Genomic DNA, 24,128 nt, shown 5'->3' on the forward strand with positions numbered 1-24,128 from the left:
TCAGTAACAAGTACAGCAAGTGCTTCAATCTCAAGGAGACACCTCATCAAGTGAAAATATTAAACCTTATCAAAAATGCAAGAAAGGTTTCAGTGGTAATTGCAGCATCGGCCATGGGTGTGAAACAGGTTGGGCTATTGGTGCTGAGCTATTCTGTATAAGCCACAGCCTCTGATATATCAAAGATTTATTTATTTTACCTTCTACATCTCTCATTTTACTCACAGGCAGCTCAAGACAACAGAGGATTTGATAAAATAATCAGCACAAAAATAGTACATTCAAGCTTATGTCAGTGTTTATGCCCTACCCTAGCCCCTTTGCTCATCTAAATCTGCCGTCTTTAACTACTTAACCATTTCTCCCTCTGGGGATGTGATCTTGGTGATACAAATGGGAGTGGATTAGAATAACACCAAATTAAGCAAAATTTGGAACATCTTATCACACACCAGAGGCAGATCCATTAATTATTCAGACCATGTGCTGATGGTCTACTCTATACTACAGACAATGAAGAATATTTCCAGAACTGTTTCTACTGCACCGAATGACCCTTTACAACAAGGGGCTCCATTCCAGCCTGCCTCTGCTTGTCTAAATCATTTCCATCTGCAAATACTTGACAAGCACTCACCATCCACAAAGTTGGGAAAAGCCGATGGCTTCCTTGTTTGCTAAAAGAGAAACCAGATATTAGCATAGTGCCACACTAACTAAATATTAACCAATGATATCTCAAGGTGCATCACGCTCTGAGTGAACACGCGCAACATAATCTGAAATTGAATTCATTCCCTGTAATAAGGTGACCAAGAGACCACATCCAGTCAACTCACCATTGAGTTACTTACACAGATGGATCATCAGATAGACAATGGTCAAATAAACAGTCAACAAAGACATACACCAACTCTCTCACTTGAGTATGGACACTGCATGTTTGAAGCCTCACTAAAATTGCCAATCTTCATATCTGACTGAAAATGGTAAGTGTCAGAAGGACATTAAAAATCAGACAACCATTCCAGTCATGCCTGACAGCTTTGCATATTTCAGAGGAGTCACTGGAAATCAGTTAGGTACATTCCTGCCTCATTTTTGCCTCCCTTATTCTGTGACTGAAACAACTGCAACAGCCTGAAGGCCAGCCCTCTCCCTACATCTTTCAGCTGACTCTGTTTATGCTGCAGGACTTGAGCTGGGATCTTCACAGCATGCTACAATAAATGGTTCATAAATGGTCATTGATTAAAGAATGAAAATCACAGAAAAGCAGTAAAACTGACCTCAGAGAGATAGTTATTATTGACCGGGCCATTGAGGTCAGAGCGTTGCTGTTTCCGCGGCTGCTCTGTGTCAGAAGTAGCCTGTCACCAAACAGAGAAATAACACGGAGTTACACCTAATTTTCCATACATTTCCTTTTATCTAGCGTACCCATCACCCATCAATCTGTGTGCCCACATTTTAAGCAATCTCTATCCATAGCCTTAGATTGATTTGTCTTTTATCCAATCATTTGTCTCTTTCTCTGTCTCTATTTTTTGTCTGATCATCCATCCATCTACCTTTCCAGCTATTTGTCATCCAAATGACAATATAGTTACTTATCTATATATTTAGATACAGAGTAAAGCTCCTTCTATGTCCCCATCAAGCACTCCCAGTACTAGGAAAGCACACTGGTTAGATACAGATTAAAACTCCCTCTACTGTTTTAAACTAAAAGTAAACTCCCTTTACTCTTTTAAACAAAACGTAAAGCACTCTCTGCTTTTTAAACTGAAAGTAAAATTCCTTCTACACTGTTCCCATCAAACATTCCCACGATGAGTACAGCATGGGGTTAGATACAGAGTAAAACTTCTTTTAATCTCTTAAACAGAAAGTAAAGTTCTCTCTACGCTGTTCCCAGGCCAGGTACATCACAGGGTTAGATGTAGAGTAAAGCTCTCTTTACAATTTTACATCTATGTTGCTCCCCTGCTAACGTGAGAAATATGCCTGAACTAAGTCAGCAGTTCCTATGACCTGCTTTGTTCAGTGTTGTTGTTTGTAACAACCTTGTGGTGAAATCAAAACCTCTAAGTCAGATCTAAGCCTCTCCTCTTAGTTTTGGGTAAGAACTGCTAAAATATAGGTTAGAGATGGGACATCAATGAGAGTGCTGAGACCAGAAAGGGATGCATTTCTATTAGCTTTTGTAGGAAATTAATTGCAATGAACTATCTTGTTCAATTGTGTCCAACAGGAGTTTTGAGATAGCTTGGGAGCATCACCTAACATGAAGGAGAACACTGCCTACTACAATCACAGGAGAGCGTAGTAATTGAAACAGCAGCAACAGACCAAGAATTTCAGCTGTCAACTGGATGACAGTACATGCAACAGATTGTCCTTTAGTGTCAGCTATACTGGAACGTTCCAGAGGAGGTTCACGAGAATGATCTGAGGAATGAAAGACTTAACATATGAGAAATGTTTGAGGACTCTGGGATTATACTCGATGGAGTTTACTAGGATGAGGGGGGATCTGATTGAAACTTACAGAATACTGAACAGGTTGGACAGAGTGGAAGACATTTCCATTGGCAGGAGAGACAAGGACCCAAGGGCACAGTTTAAGAGTAAAGGGATGGCCCTTTAGAATGGAAACAATGAAAAATTTCTTTACGCAGAGACTGTGAATCTGTGGAGTTAATTGCTGTAAAAGCTGTGGAGGCCATGTCATTGAGTATATTTAAAACAGATATAGTTAAGTTCTTGATTGCCAAAGGGGATCAAAGGCAGAAAGCAGGAAAATGGGGTCGAAAAATCTATCAGCCATGATTGAATGGTGGAGCAGACTCGATAGGCCTAATTTCTGCTCCTATGTCTTTTATCTTATAAAGACCGGAGGGAGTTTTACACTGCCTCCCTTTAAATAGCTGACACTGAAGGTCAACCCTGTTGCACGTGTTGCCCTTCTAAATGTTAACGAGGATGGATGCATATTTTAGAAGTTATGTTCCAAAGTATATAAATGCTTATGAGATGTTTTAACATCTGCTTTTATTTCAATAAACTACAAATTTCACCAAATGGGGAAACTGTCTATTCTCCCTGAAATCTATTCCTAACCCTTTTATATCTAAAATAAATCATTACAAACAGATGTGAACGTACTTCAGTAAATTTAAATACATCCCAAGTATTATCCTGGAACTCTCAGGGGCGTTTATCAGTGTGTTTTGCCCTTCAGTTAACTATTTGTAGTGCAGTGTCCTGTCCTCTAAACTCCATCACAGATACTGAATAGCTACCTCTCTATCTCTCATCACTGCCATGACAACAATGCCTGTTCCTGTTCCTGATGCCTATTCAGTGTTCCCTGCAACGCGGGGAGAGATGAGTGAAATGCAGCATTTCATCCCTCTTCAATCGAATAGCTGGCCAACAGCATCTCACTTCATAATGAACTAATGGTTATTTGGGAGTGGTACTAGACATTGAAGGTCAAGGGGCAGCTGCTTGGGAATTCCAGAATAAATCAGAAGCTATGGAAGATGAATGGGTAGAACAAGGAAGGGAAGAATGGATTTTTAGCCTTTGAGAAAGTTTTGATTGTGGGAATGTGTACCTGCTCAGGATTCCATTGCTGGTGTTCCTCAGGGGCTGTCAGCTCAGGCTTTTCCTCACTACTTTTCTCATTGCTGGGTGATGCCTGGCAGAGTCTTGGCCGAGTCTCCCGTCCACTATGGCAGCTGGTCAGGTTTCTGTCCAAATTCCCCTTCACAGTCACCTCCAAACTCTGCTCTCCAACACTGTTCAAGCTGCTCATACTCATACTCATTTTGATTTCAGCTACGATTTGATCAATATCTTCCTCCACATCCTCTGTGTCCACTTCCAATTTGCTGCTGTGGTGCTGCAATGTCTGAGGACACTGGGCAATGTGCTCAGAGTGAGAATATTCACGTGAGGTTCCTTCATTGCTGCCACTTCCTTCACTGTTCCTTTCTGCCTGGGCAACCGTACAATCCAATTCCTCAAGGTGACTAGCCCTGTCACAACCAGAGTGTTTAGATTCTTCAGTCATAGCTTGACAGAGTCTGTTAGATTGTGCCCAGGACTCTTCTGTGGCTTCCTGGCAATCATCAGTCTCTGCTGCAGTAATAGTTTGAGTTCCATAGCCCCCTCCAGTGCACCCCAGGTCTTCCAGATAACTGTCTTCTTCAGGACAGTATCTGATATAATAAGTCACCCCTTCCTCCTCCTCCTCAGGCAGGCCTTCATCATAATCCTCCTCTTCCTCAGACGTATTATTTATATAGTCAGAGCTTGAATCACCATCCCCTGGGTTGTCATGGAGATCGATATCCAAAGGAACAGGATGAGCTTCCTTACCATTCTCCTGCCAATCTTCAGATGTTTGATGCTTGGGTTCTGTTTGGCAGTGAGAGGGAGTGGAACAAGGATGCAATGAAGGCTCCTCCAACTTGTCTGCCATCATCACCAGCTCCAGCCGGTTACAGTCACCAGCCCTTCAGCCGGTTACAGTCACCAGCCCTTCACATTCCAGTCCTGGCTCAGAGACTTAATCTGCAGCAAGAGAAAACCATCAGTGAAAAAGAATAACAAAAATCCTTTAATTCAGTAAACATGCAATAAATAGGAATCCACATGGAAGAGAAACATTAGCAATGCTTAGAATGCAGGCCTGTTTGAGCCCTTTAGAAAGAAAACAATGGTCATTATCAGGACTTCCACTGTTGACATTCATTGTCACTAGTCAATAGCCTTCATCAGCAACCATCTCAATACATTTTTGTTCATTAATAATGCTAACTCCCTTGTGTACTTCAGATTCTGACTCTCACTGGGGTATGAGTCCCACAGTGGCTCTCACTGGGGTACTGGTCCCACAGACACTGACTCTCACTGGGGTAGGGGTCCCACAAACACCAACTCTCACTGGGTTATGGATCCCACACACACTGACTCTCACTTGGGTATGGGTCCCATACTAATGACTCAGTGGACTATGGGTCCCACACATACTGACTTTAACTGGAGTATGAATCCCACACACAGCAGCGGTTCACTGGACAGTCTGATTGTTGAATCATGACCAATGCCTCCTCAGAGCCACTGAGACTTTCTGAAGTGCTCCCATTGTTGTTATGTTCAAGGATAATAAACACAAAATAATATTTCTCCTGAAAACACTGTCCTTGAATCTGAATTTGAAGGAAATAATTCCTAAGGCTCCACATCAAATAATGCTGCAATTAGAACTGAAGACATGGGGCTGAATGCTATTTTCAGCTTTGTCCTTGGTCCTCAGTCAAATCTGTTTCTGCCACCTTAATGCCCTCGGTCTAACAGAGCCAGGATCTATTTGGTGCAGGCTCTAATTCAATTCTCTCTTTCTCAACATTTTTTTTTTTGATTGTTGTTACAATTTTGCTTTTCTGTGTAAGTTCCACCCTTGGATCACTTTCTCTCCTTCTATTTCTTTCATGAACAGTCTAAGCAGCACAGTGACTCAGTGGTTAGTACTGCTGCCTCACAGTGCCAGGGACGCGGGTTTAATTCCACCCTTGGGTGACTGTCTTTGTGGAGTTTGCACAATCTCCCCGTGTCTGGGTGGGTTTCCTCCGGGTGCTCCGTTTTCCTCCTACAGTCACAAAGACGTGCAGGGTAGATGGATTGGCCACGGGAATTTGCCCATAATGTCCAGGCTCAGTGTATTAGCCACGGGAAATGCAGGGTCACAGGGATAGGTTAGGGGAGTGGGTCTGTACGGGATGATTTTCTGAGAGTCAGTGTGAGTTCGATGAGCCGAATGGCCTGCTTCCACGCTGTACAGATTCTATGATTCTATCTCTGGGTTGTTGGGTTATACAATGTTTTTTCTCCATGAGGCTTATGTGCAGGCTGCACTCCCATTATAATCACTTAGCAACCACCTTACATTTGATTCTCATATCACCCAGAGTTTTTTATTCAAAGCTCATTGCAGCCTTGGTTCAAACATAGAGAAAAGAGCTGAATTCTAGAGGTGAAGTGAGAGTGACAATCCTCTATATCAAGGCTTCATTCAATCATGTGAGATATCAAGGCACCATAGCAAAACTGGAATCATTGATACTGGGGACATACTCTCCACTGGTTGGAGTCATACCTGGAATATAGGAAGATGGATGTAGTTGTTGAGGTCAGTCACCTCAGTTTCAGGATATCTGTGCAGGAGTTCCTCAGGGTAGCATCCTAGGCTGATGACTACCCCTCCATCATAAGGTCAGAAGTGGAGATGTTCGCTGATCTTTACATAATGTTCAGCACGTTCACAACTCCTTAAACACTGAAGGACTGCATGTTCAAATACAACAAAATCTGAACAATTCCCAAGCTTGGGCTGATCAGTGGCAAGTAACATTCATGCCACACAAATACCGGACTATGACCATCACCAATAACAGACAATCTAACCACTGTCCCTAACATTCAATAGTGTTACTATCACTGAATCTCACAGTATTAACATCCTTGGGAATCACCATCAATCAGAAACTCTATTGGACTCGCTACATAAATGCAGTGGCTACAAAAGCAGGTATGAAGCTCGGAATATGCGACAAGTAACTTACCTACTGACTCCCCAAAGCCTGCCCATCATTTACAAGACACAAGTCAGGAAGGTGATGGAATAATTCCCATTTGCCTGAATACATGCGGCTCTAACAATACTCAAGAAGCTCAACACCATCCAGGATAAAGCATTCTGTTTGATTGGCACCAGATCCACAAACATCCACGCTCTCCACCACCGACACTCAGTAGCAGTGGTGTATACTATCTACAAAATGCACTGTAGAAATTCACCAAAGATCTTCAAACAGCACCTTCTAAACCCACAAACACTTCTATCTAGAAGGTCAAGAGCAGCAGATAGATGGGAATGCTATTACCTGCAAGTTTCCCTCCAAGCCACTCACCAACCTGACTTAGAAATATATCACTGGGTCAAAATCCTGGTATTCCCTCCCTAAGGGCATTGTAGGTCAACCCAAAACAGGTGGGCTGCAGTGGTTCAAGAATGCAATGCACCACCAAGGGCAACTATGGACAGGCAATAAATGCTAGCCATTCATCACACAAATGAATAAAAAAAACTATCAGCAAGTTTTAAATTTCTTTTCAATGGGACTTCAACATTGCTGCTGTCCCAATATTGATTGTTCATCCCTAATTACCCCAAAGAAAGAAATGGTGAGCTGTCTTGAGTTACTGCGGCCCTTATGGTATAAACAGACCCATATCCTTCCTATAATGTGGTGATCAGCACTAGGCATCATACTTCCATTGTGAACACACCAGAGCATTATAAAAGTTCAACATAACTGTGTTTACATTCAATGACTTTACTTACAAAGCCAAAGATCCAATATGCTTTAAGCATTGTTATCAAGATTGATACACATGAGACCCCAGTCACGGTGTCCATGTATCTATCTTCAGAACTGAGCCTTTATTTCTAGATTATGGTGATATATTTCCAAGTCAGGATAGTGACTGACTTGGAGGGGATCTCACAGCAGGTGATATCCCCATGTATCTGTTTTTTTGTCTTTCTAGGTGACATTGGTCAGAAATTTGGAAGTTGCTGTTTAAAGAATCTTGGTGAATTTCTGCACCGCATCTTATAAAAGGTACAGCAATGGTGATGCCATTGAATATCAATGGAAGATTTTCAGATTCTCTCTTGTTGGAGACCATCATTGCCTGGCATTTGTGAAGCTTGAATGTTACTTGCCACTTGTCAGCCCAAGCCTGGATATTGTCCAGGTCTGGCTGCATTTAGACAAAGACTGCTTCAGTATCTGAGGAATCATGAATGTGCTGAACATTGCGCAATGATCAGCAAACATCATCACTTCTGAACTTATGATAGAGGGAAGATTATTGTTGAAGCAGCTGAAAATGATTGGCCTATAAACTACCCTGAGGAACTCCTGCAGAGATGATTTGGAGCTGAGATGACTGACACCCAAAAACTACAACCATCTTCCTGTGTACCAGGTATGACTCCAACCAGCAGACAGTTTTCTCCTGATTTCCATTGACTCCAGTTTTGCTAGGGCTCCTTGATTTCACGCTAGTTCGATTGCTGCCCAGCCTCAGCCCAGCATCCCTGACCTCATTTGGTCCAGCATCATTGTCCTCTCCCCTAGATTGTCACAAGTGGACTTATTTCAGGGTACCTTGAGAGTCTCAATAATCAGTCATATCAGTGAGAGAAATACTAAAATCTGGAAAAAAACAATAATTGTCAAAAGCTGAGGGTGTGGCTAAAATTGGAATAGGGTCTTGACACTCGTGGGTGTCAGAAAATAGCAGGGAGGCAGCTCAGGACAGGAAGAGAAATATAAAAGTAAAAATATAATTTACCAACATTGGTTGAGGAATATATGACTGCGGACACTGGGGAGAACTCTCGTGCCCTTCACCAAATAGTGTCATGAAATAGTTTACACCTGTCTAAGAGGGCAAGCAGGATAACATCTTACTCCTTCAGTGCTGGCCTATACTGCACCTAATTTGTACATGGCCACACAGCAGTTCAGGGGGTCCTCGCATATTGCCACACATAAACCTTGGAGGTCTGTTCAGTGGCAGGAACAATTAAATGGAACATAGGTACATAGGTTCCAGCAATGCAGAGCTCCCCTAGTACTGACTCTGCAATGGCGCAGCAAATTCCTCAGCACAAACCCTCCAACAGTGCAGTACTCCCTCAGTCCTGAACTTCTGACAGTACAGTGCTTCCTCAATAATGACCTTATGCTCTGTGGCACTCACTTGTTACTGCGCTGGAGTGATTGTCTGGATTTTGTACAAGAACATCGAGGGATAATTAATGCTGCTCTGTTTTATGGTGAGAGCTGAGGGGTGAGGATTCTGTACAATTCTTAGTGCTCTAAATAATTACTCTACAACCTCGCTGGTCACTATGGAAACAGAATCATGGCACTGATCTGGCTCTTGCCAAGGCATGTAGTGAAGCTCCTCATTGAGTCTCACATTGCCTCCATTCTCAGCCTGTCTTATAGCTGCAATTGCTCAGACAGTAGACTGACAGAGCTCTCAAATGCAGTCTAATCATAGACTATGAGAGTGTCCAACTATCCCCCTGTGACTAAGATCACTGCTGTTCTGTGTAGAAGGATAATCAAAGCACAATACCTGCCATTGCGAGTTCCATCAACCCTGTTCACTCACGCACAAACAATATCACATCCTAAAATATCTATCACCACATACTCTTCCCAAACAACTGTAACTCTGGAAATAGTATCCAAGAGATTAAGGTGCTGAAGAAAATGTTGGTCCTCAGTTGAAGGAAATTCTGAATAATTCAGCATCAACTCCCCGTAAATAACAGAAATTTCACGACAACTGGCAGTCAGTAATATCTGCAGCTGGGTCCAAAAGGGAGCTGTGATAAATAATTCATGGCCCTCGCTCTCAAACACATTTCATGACAAGCAGTTGTAAGGATTTCATTGTCAGTCTATAAATGGGTTTATTTTAACATGCAGACACTGGAGAAACTGCACTTTTTTTCACTCGCATTCCTGAAACTAAGAAGCAACACAATTGATACACCCCACTTCCCTCTTTTATCTGTAGCAGGTCAGCTATATATATCCAGCACATGCTGTTTCTGTTCACATTTCTTGCATTTTTGCCCTTTGTCTTAATTCCATTTTCAATATTACCTTGATGTTTATCAGGATGAAATGTACAACCCAGGCGATGCAAGGGGTCCAACCACAATACACACTGATGGAATAACAGTCTCCCTGCAGTAACAAGCATGGAAAGGATGGGAAATGGGGTGGGATGAGAGAGAAAAATGGACAGGGAAAAGAAAGAACCTAAAAAAGGTCAAATAGGCCTTGGTGTTCGTCCTGACTCAGTGGTTAGTACTCTTCACATTTGAGTCAGAAGCTTGTGGGTTCAAGTCCCACTTTAGGACTTGATCAGAAAAAAATAAAGCTGACACTCTGGTGCAGTGCTGAAGGGATATTACATTATCACAGGTGCCACCTTTCAGATAAGATGTTTAACTGAGGCATATCTACCTTCTCAGATAGATATAAAAAGGTCTCACAGAGAAAAAGCAGGGAGTTCTCCTTTGAGTCCTAGCCAATATTTATCCCTCAATCAATATCATAAAACAGATTATTTGACTTTCATACTGTCATTTGTGAGAGATAGCTGTATGAAAGCAGACTGCTGATTTGCCTATATTACAACAGTGGCAACACTTTAGATTAGATTAGATTAGATTAGATTACTTTAAAAATACTTCATTGCCTGTAAAGTGCTTTGGATGTCCTTTGGCTGTGAAAATTTCTGTGCTGCAATCCTTGATAAAAAAAGGTCTTAGCCGATAAAAGCTGCAGATCTGGGATAGGTCTCCATTAGACCATAAGACACAGGACTAGGATTAGGCCATTTGGCCACTGAGTCTGTTCCACCACTCAATCATGTCTCTGCGCAGTGCAGTCTAACTCCATTTCTGTCTCTTCCTCCTATTTAGTCAGATGCCCTCTTGGTGATATACCTTGGGTGCTCCTGCCTTTTAATCTAAAAAGATGCCCCATTCTTTGAGAGGGGAACATTGGTCTTGGAAATGTGGTTGCCACGTTTTTGGAAGACGGAAGTTAAGGAATGGGAGGGTCAAAAGCAAAGGCCAATTTCATTGTGAACAAACTTCAGGAGGTAAACATCATCCTGTTATTAATCCTGATTAAATACATTTCCTCTTTAACAGGCTCCACTCAGCCTTGCATGGAGATACAGTATTATCACAAAATGGAACAGAATTTTAAGCTTTATCCAGATTACTGGTTATAACTACCAGAGACATTTAGAGATGTGCAGACACCAGGCTGTGACAGCAATTATACCAGATTGGAAAAACAGTGAGTCAGAAAATTGCGAAACTGAATTTGGAGAGGCTAATCTTGCCACCATTCTGGATCAGTGGTGCTGGAAGAGCACAGCAATTCAGGCAGCATCCGAGGACAGGCAAAATCGACGTTTCGGGCAAAAGCCCTTCATCAGGAATAAAGGCAGAGAGCCTGAAGCGTGGAGAGATAAGCTAGAGGAGGGTGGGGGTGGGGATAGAGTAGTATGGAGTACAATAGGTCAGTGGGGGAGGAGATGAAGGTGATAGGTCAGGGAGGAGAGGTTGGAGTGGATAGGTGGAAAAGGAGCTGGGCAGGTCGGACAAGTTAAGGGGACAGTGTTGCTGGAGGTTAGAAACTAGGATGAGGTGGGGGAAGGGGAAATGAGGAAGCTGTTGAAGTCCACATTGATGCCCTGGGGTTGAAGTGTTCCGAGGCGGAAGATGAGGCGTTCTTCTTCGACCTGCCCAGCTCCTTTTCCACCTATCCACTCCACCCTCTCCTCCCTGACCTATCACCTTCATCTCCTCCCCCACTGACCTATTGTACTCTATGCTACTCTATCCCCACCCCCACCCTCTTCTAGCTTATCTCTCCACGCTTCAGGCTCTCTGCCTTTATTCCTGATGAAGGGCTTTTGCCCGAAACGTCGATTTTGCCTGTCCTCGGATGCTGCCTGAATTGCTGTGCTCTTCCAGCACCACTGATCCAGAATCTGGTTTCCAGCATCTGCAGTCATTGTTTTTACCTCGTTAATCTTGCCACCAGCTTCATCTCTCTTAGGTTTCCAATTTCTGCTCCAAGCTTCTTTGCCATTTTCTTAATGCTATTGTCTTCAGCAATCCTCTGAACTGTTTTCTTAATGATCCCTATTATTCTGCTTTAAATGGTGAGCTTCTCAACATCTCCACATTTCTCTTGTATGTACAAGCTACTGGTAGTAAACACAGGCATGGCGTTATCTTTCACTATGCCCGAGTCAGTTTTTTTGCATCTACTTTTTAATCTTAGTGTTGTTCTATACGCGAAGCGCTAACCCTTCAACTGGGTGATTCATTAATAGAACACAGAACAGTACAGCACAGTACAGGCCCTTCGGTACTTTATATTGTACCGATCTTTTATCCTACTCTAAGATCAAACTAACCTACATACCCTTCATTTTACTGTCATCCATGTGCCTATCCAAGAGTCGCTTAAATGTTCCTAATGTATCTGACTGTACACAGAGTGATGGGTGTGTGGAATGCACTACCAGAGGTTGTAGTAAAGAACCAATGTCTGACATCATCCCTAAACCTTCCTCCAATCACCTTAAAATTATGCCCCCTTGTGATAGCCATTTCTGCCCTGGGAAAAAGTCTCTGACTCTTCACTCTCCTGTCAACTTCTTGTACACCTCTATCAAGTCACCTTGCATCCTTCTTCATTCCAATGAGAAAAGCCTTAGCTCCCTCAAACTTTCTTCATCAGACGTGCGCTCCAGTTCAGGCAGCATCCTGGTAAATCTCCTCTGCACCCTCTCTAAAGCTTCCATATCCTGTGGTGACTAGAACTGAACACAATATTCCAAGTGTGGTCTAACCAGGGCTCATTAGAGCTGCAGAATAAACTTGTAGCACTTAAACTCAATCCCCCTGCTCATGAAAGCCAACACACCATACGCCTTCTTAACAATCCTATCAAGAGAGATCTATGAACATGGACCCCAGGATCCCTCTGTTCCTCCACATTGCCAAGAATCCTGCCTTTAACCCTGTATTCTGCATTCAAATTTGACCTTCTAAAATGAATCACTTCACGCTTTTCCAGGTTGATCTCCACCTGCCACTTATCAACCCAGTTCTCCATCCTGTCAATATCCCATCGCAACTTACAACAGCCCTCTCCACACTATTCACAACTCCATCAACCTTCATGTCATCAGCAAACTCACTAGCCCACTCTTCCACTTCCTCATCCAAGTCATTTATAAAAATCACAAATAGCAGAGATCCCAGAACAGATCCCTGCGGAACACCACTGGTCACCGAGCTCCAGGCTGAAAACTGTCCATCTCTTCCCACCCTATGTTTTCTGGGGCCAGCCAATTTTGAATCTGGACAGCCAAATTATCCTGTATCCCATGCCTCCTTAATTTCTGAATGAGCCTACCATGTGGAACCTTCTCAAACGCTTTGATAAAATCCATGTACACTACATCCACTGCTCTACCTTCATGAATGTGTTTTGTCACATCCTCAAAGAATTCAATAAGGCTTGTGAGACATGACCTGCTCCTCACAAAGCCGTGCTGACTATCTCTAATCAAACGACGGTTTTCCAAGTAGTCATAAATCTTGTCTCTCAGAATCTTTTCCAATAATTTTCCCACCACACACATAAAGCTGACTTGTTTGTAATTCCCAGGATTACCCCTATTCCCTTTCTTGAATAAAGGAATAACATAATAATGACAAAGAAATAAAAATAAACCAGCTAATCTCTCAAGCCTGTTCCACCATTTAATTAGATAATGGCTGAGAGCTACCTTCACCCTTTTGACAAGTACTGATTTCAAAACCAATAAAAATCTGTCTGTTTTGAAAGCTCCAACTGAAGCTCAGCTTGAGAGGCTACGGATCTGAAACCTTAACTCTATTTCTCTCTCCACAGAGATCAGTACTACATTTCCAACATTTCCAGATTCAAAATATTAACAATATAAGACTTATGAGCTGAAGTAAGCCATTCAGCTCCATCAAGTCTGCTCTACCATTCAATGAGATCATGGTTGATCTGAAAATGCTCAACTCCACTTTCCTGCCTTTTTCCCCCATAACCCATTGATTCCTTGAATATACTTAACAACTCAGCCTCGACAGCCCTCTGCATAAAGAATTCCACAGATTCACTACCCTCCTGTTGAAGAAATTCTTTCTCATCTCTGTCTTATGTGGGTGACCTTTACTGAGATTATGCCCACTGGTCCTAGGCTTTCCCACAAGGGAAAACAATCTCTCCATACTCCAATGAATACAAGCCCAACCTACCCAACCTCTCATCATAAGAAAATCCCTCCGTGCTTGGACATTCTCTGAACTTCCTCCAATATCAGTATATATTTCCTTAGATGAGGGAATCAAAATTGTTCATGCTATTCGAGGTGTGGTCTGACTAGTGTCTTGAATTAGTTTAGTAAGACCTTCTTGTTTTTATCCTCTATACCATTTGAAATAAAGGCAAATATATTTTTTGCTTTTCCTTTCTTTTTACTTATTCATAAATTGTGCCCATCAAATGCAGCACAAGCCCTTGCCTAGTTTTTCTTAAGAAGGTGGTGGTGAGTTATCTTCTTGAACTGTTGCAATCCATTTGGTATAGGGACACCCACAGAGCAAATCAGATGTGAGTCACTCGGAGGGGAACTTGCAGGATATGGTATCCGATGCTCTTGTCCTTCTAAATAGAAATGGCTGTGGGTTTAGAAGATTCTGTCCAAGGAGGTTTGGTGAACTTTTGCAGAATATCTTACAGATGGTACACACTACTGCTACTGAGTGCCACTGGTGGAGTTGAATGAATTAATGATTTTCTTTCTCACGTGTATTTTGCAGTGAGAAATACAATAAAATACAGTAAAATACAGTAAATTTCATTCATTTCCACAATATGGCACCATTTTGAAACTTTAAGAGCAAGAGAAAAATTAGAAGGTTTAGCTTAAAGTGAACTACATTCGAGTTTTGGGCCAGTTTAGAACCACCACCACCTCACTAGACCCAAATAATGTAAAATTCACCAACATTTATAGACATGGTGCCTGTCAAATGGTTTGATTTGTTCTGGATGGTATCAAGCAGCTTGAGCATGATTGATGCTACACTCATCCAAACAAATGGAGAATATTCAAACATACTACTGACTTGCATAGGCTTTGGGGAGTCAGGCAGTACTCTCTGCTGAAAGTGGATGCTTGCTTTTTGAAATTCATACACAAGGACCCAAATCCTTTTCTGCTGCAGTTTATACTATTTAAATAATATTCAGCTCCTTAATTTTTCAAAGTGCATAACCTCTCATTTCCCACATTATATTCTATCTGCCAAATTGTTGCCCACTCACTTGCCCACACCCCTTTGCAGATTCTTTGTGTTGTCCTCACCATTAGCCTTCTTACCTATTTTACTGTATTCTATTCACAGAAATAGAAAACACACACCGGATCATCAACGCCACACTCACAGGAATCAGATTCACTAGAGAGGAAGAAAAGGACAACCAACTCCCATTCCTAGCCATGACGGTGCAGAGAACACCGAACGGAGAATTCACCACAAAGGTATACAGGAAAGCCACACACACAGACCAAGTCCTGAACTATGAAAGCAACCACCCCAACACACACAAAAGAAGTTGCATCAAGACACTGTTCAAAAGGGCCACAACACACTACAGTACACCAGAACTGCAAAAAGAGGAAGAAGAATACCTCTACAATGTATTCGCCAAAAACGGATACCCCCGCAATTTCATCAACAGATGCCTAAGGGGAAGACAACGGAACAAGGACATGCCACAACCTAAAGGACTAGCCACATTACCATACTTCAAGAACATTTCTGAACTGACAGCCAGATTACTGCGACCACTAGGACTCATAACAGCACACAAACCAACAGCCACTCTCAGACAACAACTCACCAGAACGAAGGACCCGATACCCAGCATGAGCAAAACCAACGTAGTGTACAAAATCCCATGCAAGGACTGCACAAAACACTACATAGGACAAACAGGAAGACAGTTAACGATCCGTATCCATGAACACCAACTAGCCACGAAACGACACGTCCAGCTATCCTTAGTAGCCACACACGCAGATGACAAGCAACATGAGTTCGACTGGGACAACACTACCATTATAGGACAAGCCAAACAGAGAACAGCCAGGGAATTCCTAGAGGCATGGCAGTCATCCACAGATTATATCAACAAACACATCGACCTGGACCCAATATACCGGCCACTGAAGCGGACAGCAGGAACTGACAACCGGAAGCGGCAGAGACAAACCACTATAAATGCCGGAGGAAACATTACAGAAGCGCTTCACAGGAGGCTCCCAAGCACTGAGGATGTCACCTAGACAGGGGATGAAACGTCTGCAACACAAATTCCCAGCTCGGCAAACAGAACCACAACAATGAGCACCCAAGCTACAAATCTTCTCACAAACTTTGAAGAGTCATAGAGTCATAGAGATGTACAGCACAGAAACAGACCCTTCGGTCCAACTCATCCATGCCGTTCAGATACCCTAAATTAATCTAGTCCTATTTGCCAACATTTAGCCCATATCCTTTGACACCCTTCCTATTCAGATCCCCATCAGATGCCTTTTAAATGTTGTAATTGTATTATAGTTCTTTGAGAAAGAGACAGATAATATAGAAAAGAACAACCTGAGGGTGCATTATTCTTGGATTTCCAGAAGGTGTCACACGAAAGCTTACGACACAAAGTAAGAGCTCAATGTGTAGGGGTAACATACTTGCAAAGAGAAAATTGGCTAATTAACAAGAAATACAGTAGGTATAAACAGGCTGTTTTCAGATTAGAAAGACGTAACAATTGAAGTGTCATAGGTCTCAGTGCTGTAGTGTATCGTTAGTAAATTTACAGATTTTGCAAAGATAGGTAGAAAAGCAAGTTGTGAAGTGGGCAAAAATATGGAAAACGGAGTGTAATATGGTTGAATATGAATTGCCAGGAAAGACGGAAAGGAAGTACACTATCTAAATAAAGTTAAAAATCACACAACACCAGGTTTTAGTCCAACAGGTTTTTTTTTGGAAGTACTGGCTTTCATCAGACAGCTGTGAAACAGGATCTAAAACACAGAGTTTATAGCAACAGATTACAGGGTCATGCAACTGAAATATACATTGAACAAACCTAAATTGCTATTGCATCTTTCATCTTTTAGAATGGTTTGCAGGTTTCGATTCATTAATATGTAAATCCCAGAACCTGCAGCCCATTCTAAAAAATGAAAGATGCAAGAGCAATCTAGATTAGATTAGATTACTTACAGTGTGCAAACAGGCCCTGCGGCCTAACAAGTCCATACCGACCCGCCGAAGCACAACTGACCCATACCCCTACATTTACCCCTTTACCTAACACTATGGGCAATTTAGCATGGCCAATTCACCTAACCTGCACATTTTTGGACTGTGGGAGGAAACCGGAGCACCCGGAGGAAACCCACGCAGACACGGGGAGAATGTGCAAACTCCACACAGTCAGTCGCCTGAATCAGGAATTGAACCCGGGTCTCTGGCGCTGTGAGGCAGCAGTGCTAACCATTGTGCCACCGTGCCGCCCTAGATATATTGAACAATCTAGGTTTGTTCAATATATCATTTCATTTGCATGACACTGTAATCTTTTGCCATAAATTCTGTGTCTTAAATTCCTGTTTTACAGCTACCTGATGAAAGCCAGTACTTCCAAAAAAACCTGTTGGATTATAATCTGGTGTTGTGTGATTTTTAACTTTGTCCACTTCAGTCCAACACTGACTCCTCCACATCATATTTAAATAAAAGTAGATTGCAGAATTGTGAGGTTCACAGTAATCCTGGTATCCTGGTACACAAATCACAAAATGTTACTATGTAGGTGCAGCAAATGACCAGGAAGAAAAATGGACTATTGATGTTTATTGCAAGGGGAAGGGAATATAAAAATAGGGTTGTTTTGATACAGTTTAACAGGTAATTGCTGAGACCACAATCTGGACTACTGTATACAATTCTGATCTCATTTAATAATGATATTATTGCATTAGAAACAATTCAGAGAGGGTTCACAAGACTGATTCAAGGAACGTAAGAGTTATAGGCAAGTTTGGATATTTTGGGCCTGTATCCATTAGAGTTTGGAAGATTGAGATGTGATCTTACTGAAACATGTAAGATCCTGAGAGGATTTGAAAAGATGGCTGCTGAAATGATGCTCCCTCTTGTGGAAGAGACGACAACTAGGATAAAGTTTAGAACTATGGGGTTTTACATAGAAAATGTAGGACAGAAATAGGGCATTTGGCTCTTCCAACCTGCTCCATCATTCAATTTGATCATGATTGTTCCTCTTTCTCCCCAAACCCCGAGATGTCTTTAGAATCTGAAAATGTATTTTTTAAATAATATATTTAATGACAGCCTTCTGTGGTAGAGAATTCCACAGGTCTATTTTTCCTCATCTGAGTCCTACCTGATCTAATCACTATCCTGAGGCTGTGTTCCCTGGTTCTAGACTCCAAAGATTGAAACATCCTTCTTAACTCTAGTAAACACAGACCCAGTCAAACTTATCTCTCCTCATGGGACACAGTCCTGCTTATCAGTCCAGTGATGCTCTGCTGCTTTCCCTCTATCAGGAATGAGGCAAGTGGCCCAAGGGGGCTAAGAGATGTATGGGAGGGGGTGGGGCTGGGGGGAGCAAGATAGCTGGGAATGCAATGGGTAGTTGAAGGTGGGGGTGAAGATGATAGGTCGGAGAGGAGGGTGAAGCAGATATGTGGGCATATAGTACAGTTCAAGAGGACGGTGCTGAGTTGGAATGTTCAATCTGGAATAAGGTTGGGGGGGGGGGGGAAATGAGGAAACTGGTGAAATCCTCATTGATCCCGTGTGGCTGGAGGGTCCCAAGGTAGAAAATGAAGCATTCTTGCTCCAGGCATTGGTGGTTAGGGTTTGCTGTGGAGGAGGCCCAGGACTTGTCCTTGATGGAGTGGGTAGAAGTGCAATCCTTCCCTGCCACCGTCAGAAGTGTAAAAATCTACACCCACACCACCCCCCTTGCCCCCCTCCATGGCCCCAAAGGATCCTTCCACGTCCAACACATGTACTTCCACACACATCATCTACTATGTCCGTTGCTCTCAATGTGGTCTCCTCTACATTGGGGAGACAGGACGCCAACTCGCAGAACTTCAGAGAACATCTCTGGGACACACGCACCAAACAACCCCACCACCTCATGGCCAAACACTTTAACTCCCATCCCACTCCGCCAAGAATGTGCAAGTCTTGGGCCTTCTCCACCGCCAAACCCTAAACACCCAACACCTGGAGGAAGAACACCTCATCTTCCACCTTGGGACCCTCCAAACACACCGGATCAGCATGGATTTCACAAGTTTCCGCCTTTCCCCTCCCCTCACCTTAACCCAGATCCAACCTTCCAACTCGGCACTGCCCTCTTGAACTGCCCTACCTGTCCATCTTCCTTCCCACCTATCTACTCTACCCTCCTCTCCAACCCATCACCTTCACCTGCACCTTCATCTACCCATTCCCAGATACCTTCCCCCATCCCAGCCACACCCCCCTCCCATTTATCTTTCAGCCCCCTTGGGCCACAAGCCTCATTCCTGATGAAGGGCCTACACTTGAAACATCGATTCTCCTGCTCCTCGGATGCTGCCTGACCGGCTGTGCTTTTCCAGCATGACACTCTTCAACTTTTGATCTCCAGCATCTGCAGTCCTCACTTTCTCCTGCATTCTCTCTATGACAAGTATATCCTCTTTTAGGCAGCAAGATCAAAACTGCACACAATACACCAGTTGTGATCGCAGCAAGATCTTGTATAACTGCAGTACTTCTGAACTCAAATTCTCTTGCAATGAAAACCAACATACCATTTGCCTTACTCATTGCTTAACATACCTGCCTGTCTAGTTTCATTAGAGACAAAAAAACTGCGGATGCTGGAATCCAAGGTAGACAAGCAGGAAGCTGAAAGAACACAGCAAGCCAGGCAGCATCAGAAGGTGGAGAATTTGACGTTTCAGCTGTAACTCTTCTTCAGGACTATCTATTTCCATTGACTGGTTTATAAAAACACCCAGACCTCTTTAAATAAAATAAGGATGGAGGGTCAGGTGATGCATTGTTTCTGCATGATGTGGGAGCTGAAGGACCTCATTGTGGTTTCCAGTGACCATGTCTGTAGGAAATGTTGGTTGCTGGAAGAACTCCGGCTCAGAGTTGATAAGTTGGAGTCTGACCTTCAAACATTGCGACGCATCAGGGAGGGAGAGTGTTACCTGGATGCTATGTTTCAGGAGACAGTCACACCCATTAAATGAACTAACTCAAATTCAGCCAGTGGCCAGGGACCGGAGGGTGTGGCTGTGAGTGAGGCAGGTAGAGGGATCCGGGAGGTAGAGTTGCAGGAGTCTCAGCCCCTGACCTTGTCCAACAGGTTCAACAGTTTTGCTCCCTGTGTGGACAGGAATGGGGACTGCAGGGAGGACGAGCCAACTGACCACAGCACCGTGGCGCAGGGAGTCATTCAAGAGGGGTGTGAGAAGAGAATTGTTGTTGTAATTGGGGATAATATAGTTACAGGCATAGACACTGTTCTCTGTAACCAGAATCGAGATGTTGTGTTGCCTGCCTGGTGCTTGAATTCAGAATATCTCATCTGAACTGCAAAGGAACTTGGAGTGGGAAGGTAAAGATCCAGTAGTTGTGGTCCACGTAGGTTCCAATGACATAGGTAAAACCAGGGAAAGAGATTCGGCTAAGCAAGTATAAACAGCTAGGTGCTAAATTAAACAGCAGAACCAAGAAGGTAATAATCTCTGGATCACTACCTCAGCCACAAGCTAATTGGCACAGGATCAATAAGACTAAGGAAGAACATGTGTAGCTCAAAGATTGATGTGGGAGAAATGGGTTTGAATTCATGGGACATTGGCACCAGTATTGGGGAAGAAGGGACCTGTTCCAATGGAACAGTCTTCATCTGAACTGTGCTAGGACCAGAGTCCCAGCAATCACATAGCTGGGGCTACAGACAGGAATTTAAACTAAATAGGGTTGGGGAGGGTCCAGTTATAGGGGAAATTAGAAAACTCGAATTAAGGGAGGAGGTAAGACTGCAGAACTCAGGAGAGGTTATTAAAATCTCCAGTTCAAACACAAATAAGACTGAGTGTATGGAAAGGGTTAGCAATTAAACTTTAAGCATGCTGGACAAATAAGTGACAATGAGAAGAGGGGCAGTTAATACAGGTCTGAAGGTGTATACCTGAATGCACATAGTATAAGGAATAAGGTAAATGAACTTGTGGCACAAATCAAAATTGGCAGGTATGACATGGTGGACATCAAGGAGACACGGCTGCAAGGGGATCAAGATTAGGAACTGGATATCCAAAGATATACATCCTATCGAAAAGATAGGCAGGTGGGCAGAAGGGGTGGGCTTGCCTTATTAGTAATGAAACTAAATCAATAGTATGAAATGAAGTAGAGTCAGATTGTGCAGAATCTGTGTGAGTAGAATTGAGGAACCGTAAAAGTAAAAAAACCATAGTTACATTTATGTACAGGGGAACCTCGATTATCCGAACGTGATGGGCAGGCACGATTTCATTCGGATAATTGATTATTTGGTTAATCAATTAAATGCCTTTCCTCTGGGGTTCAGAGTTTTTAAAGTCTGCTCCCTGTTCAGGTGACAGTGTGCAAGCCCCCCCCCCAGAACTGCCCCCCTGCTCCCAAACCCGTCGAACACTGCCCACCCCTGTCGAACACCGTTCCCGTCTGCCCCAACATCACCGCCCAACCCCGCCCCCCCCAAACCCCATCCAACACCCCCCCCCCCCCCCATACACCTCTTTCCCCCCCCCCACCTTCATCTGCTCCCCACCCTGTGAGCCCACCCCCCCCCCCCCCCCCCCCCCCGTCTGCCTTGGCCCCCTCTCCAGGGCAACCACACTGGACACCAACAACAAGACTGCTGCTGCTGCCTTTATGGGGTAAGTCTCCAAATAGCGTGCGCGCACACACACACCCACAGCTACAGCCACAGCCACACACACAACTTTTTACTGCACCTTTTTGACGGGTTTTACATTTGCCCTGTACAGGACAATGTTGGAGAGATTATCTGGGGAAGGGGGGGGGCTTAGGGTACACCCCTCAGTAGAACTCCAGGGAAAGTGTGTAGGGGGAGAGAGAGGGCAGGAGGTCAGTCATTTGGAGATGGTGCCTGTTTAATCACTGTAAACAAAAGACACGATCACTGTTGGAAACACGTCTTTGATGCAATGTTTCTATTGGGACCTCGAGATCTTCTTTGGATAATCCGATTTTCGGATAATTGGTATTCGGATAATTGAGGTTCCTCTAAAATAGGCCTCCAAACAATAGTCAGAAGCTGGGGCACAGGATACACCAGGAGATAGAAAAGATGTGTAGGAAAGGCAAAGGTACAGTGATCATGGGGGATTTCAACATTCAGGTGGTCTGGGAAAATCAGGTTGGTAGTGGGCTGCAAGAAAAGGAATTTGTGGAATGTCTATGAGATGGCGTTTTGGAGCAATTTGTGGTGAAGCCCACTAGGGAACAGACAACACTGGATTTAGTGTTGAGCCATGAGGCAGACTTGATAAGGAAGCTTAAGATGAAGGAACCCTTAGGAGGCAGTGATCATAACAGGACTGAATTTACTCTGCAATCTGAGAGGGAGAAGATAGAATCAGATTATGGTATTACAGCTGAATAAAGGCAACTTCAGAGGCATGAGGGAGGAGCTAGGTCGAATTGTCTGGAAGAGGATCCTAGTAGGAAAGACAGTGGAACAGCAATGGCAAGAGTTTCTGAGAGTAATTCAGGAGACACGGCAGAGATTCATCCCACAGAAAAAGAAGCATGGTACAGGAAGAATGAGGAAACCATGGCTGACGAGGGAAGTCAGGGATAGCATAAAACGTGACGAAGGGCAGTGGGTAACCAGAAGATTGGGAAGCTTACAAAGACCAACAGAGGAGAACAAGAAAAAATAAATGAGGAGGGAGAAGATTAATTATGAGGCTAAGCTAGCCAGTAAAAAAAAGGAAGACCATAGAGTTCCTTGAGATATATAAAGAGCAAAATAGAGGCAAAAGTGGACAATGGGCTGCTGGAAAATGATGCCAAACAGAGAGGAGTGGGGAACAAGGAAATGACTGAGGAACTGAATAATTACTTCACATCAGTCTTCCCAGTGGAAAATTAGATTAGATTAGATTCCCTACAGTATGGAAACAGGCCCTTCGGCTCAACAAGTTCACAACGACCTGCTGAACAGTAACCCACCCAGCCCCATTCCCCTACCCTATATTCATCCCTGACTAATGCACCTACACTACGGCAATTTAGCATGGCCAATTCACCTAACCTGCACATCTTTGGACTGTGGGAGGAAACCAGAGCACCGGAGGAAACCCACACAGACATAGGGATATTGTGCAAACTCCACACAGACTCCCAAGACGGGAATCGAACCCAAGTCCCTGAGATCTAATTGAAACATACAGAGTACTGAATGGCCTGGATAGAGTAGATGTTGGGAAGATGTTTCCATTGATAGGAGAGACTAGGACCTGAGGGCACAGCCTCAGAGTAAAGGGAAGACCTTTTAGAACGGAGATAAGGAAAACCTTCTGCAGCCAGAGAGTGGTGAATCTATGGAATACATTGCCACAGAAGGCTGTGGAGGCCAAGCCACTGAGCATATTTAAGACTGAGATTCTTGAATATCAAGGGGATCAAAGGTTACAAGAGAAAGCAAGAGAATGGGGTTGAGAAACTTATCAGCCATGATCAAATGGTAGAGCAGACCCAATGAGCAGAATGGCTTAATTTCTGCTCCTATGTCTTATGGTCTTAGTACTTCTCACCATTTAAATAATATTAGATTAGATTAGATTAGATTAGATATTCTTTCTTTCTATTTTTCACACCGAAGTATATAACTTCATATTTTGCAACAAAAACAGAAATTGCTGAAAAAAATCTCAGCCAATCTGGTAGCATCTGTGGAGAGAAAGCAAAGTTAACATTTCGGGTCCAGTGACTCTTCTTCAGAATAAAGTGTTCTGAAGAAGGATCACCGGACTCAAAACGTTAACTCTGCTTTCTCTCAACAGATGCTACCAGACCTGCAGAGTTTTCCCAGCAATTCCTATATATGTTTCTGATTTCTATCATCTGCAGTTCTTCCAGTTTCACACATAGCAACTTTGTGTTGCATCTGCCACATCTTTCCCTGTAGAAGAAATTTTGTGGCCCTGGAAGCCATTTTCTTTGTGCCTTATCTTAGCTACCCTAAAAATCA

At 43.3% G+C, this 24,128-nt stretch overlaps 1 protein-coding gene across 8 annotated transcripts in view; it reads right to left on the reverse strand.

The window, feature by feature from the left end:
- Nucleotides 1–24,128, reverse strand: part of apba2b (amyloid beta precursor protein binding family A member 2b) — a 129,969-nt gene that overhangs the window by 31,229 nt on the left and 74,612 nt on the right. For 7 of the 8 annotated variants that reach the window (XR_015754159.1, XR_015754158.1, XM_087982166.1 and 4 more), the window contains exons 2-4: nt 3,623–4,584; nt 1,290–1,370; nt 638–677 (exon numbers count right to left, since the gene is read on the reverse strand). Coding sequence is in view for 6 of the 8 variants with exons in the window: in XM_087982166.1 (XP_087838292.1) it covers nt 638–677; nt 1,290–1,370; nt 3,623–4,495 (994 nt within the window). In the remaining 2 variants the exon portion in view is untranslated. Of the gene's footprint in view, nt 1–637; nt 678–1,289; nt 1,371–3,622; nt 4,585–9,231; nt 9,392–24,128 lie in introns of those variants that run through there. The other variant, XM_043680317.2, reaches the window with a different exon arrangement.

The sequence above is a fragment of the Chiloscyllium plagiosum genome, unplaced genomic scaffold (assembly GCF_037043375.1).
Source record: "Chiloscyllium plagiosum isolate Xiang-an unplaced genomic scaffold, Cpla_swu_hap1 HiC_scaffold_42, whole genome shotgun sequence".
NCBI lineage: Eukaryota > Metazoa > Chordata > Chondrichthyes > Orectolobiformes > Hemiscylliidae > Chiloscyllium > Chiloscyllium plagiosum.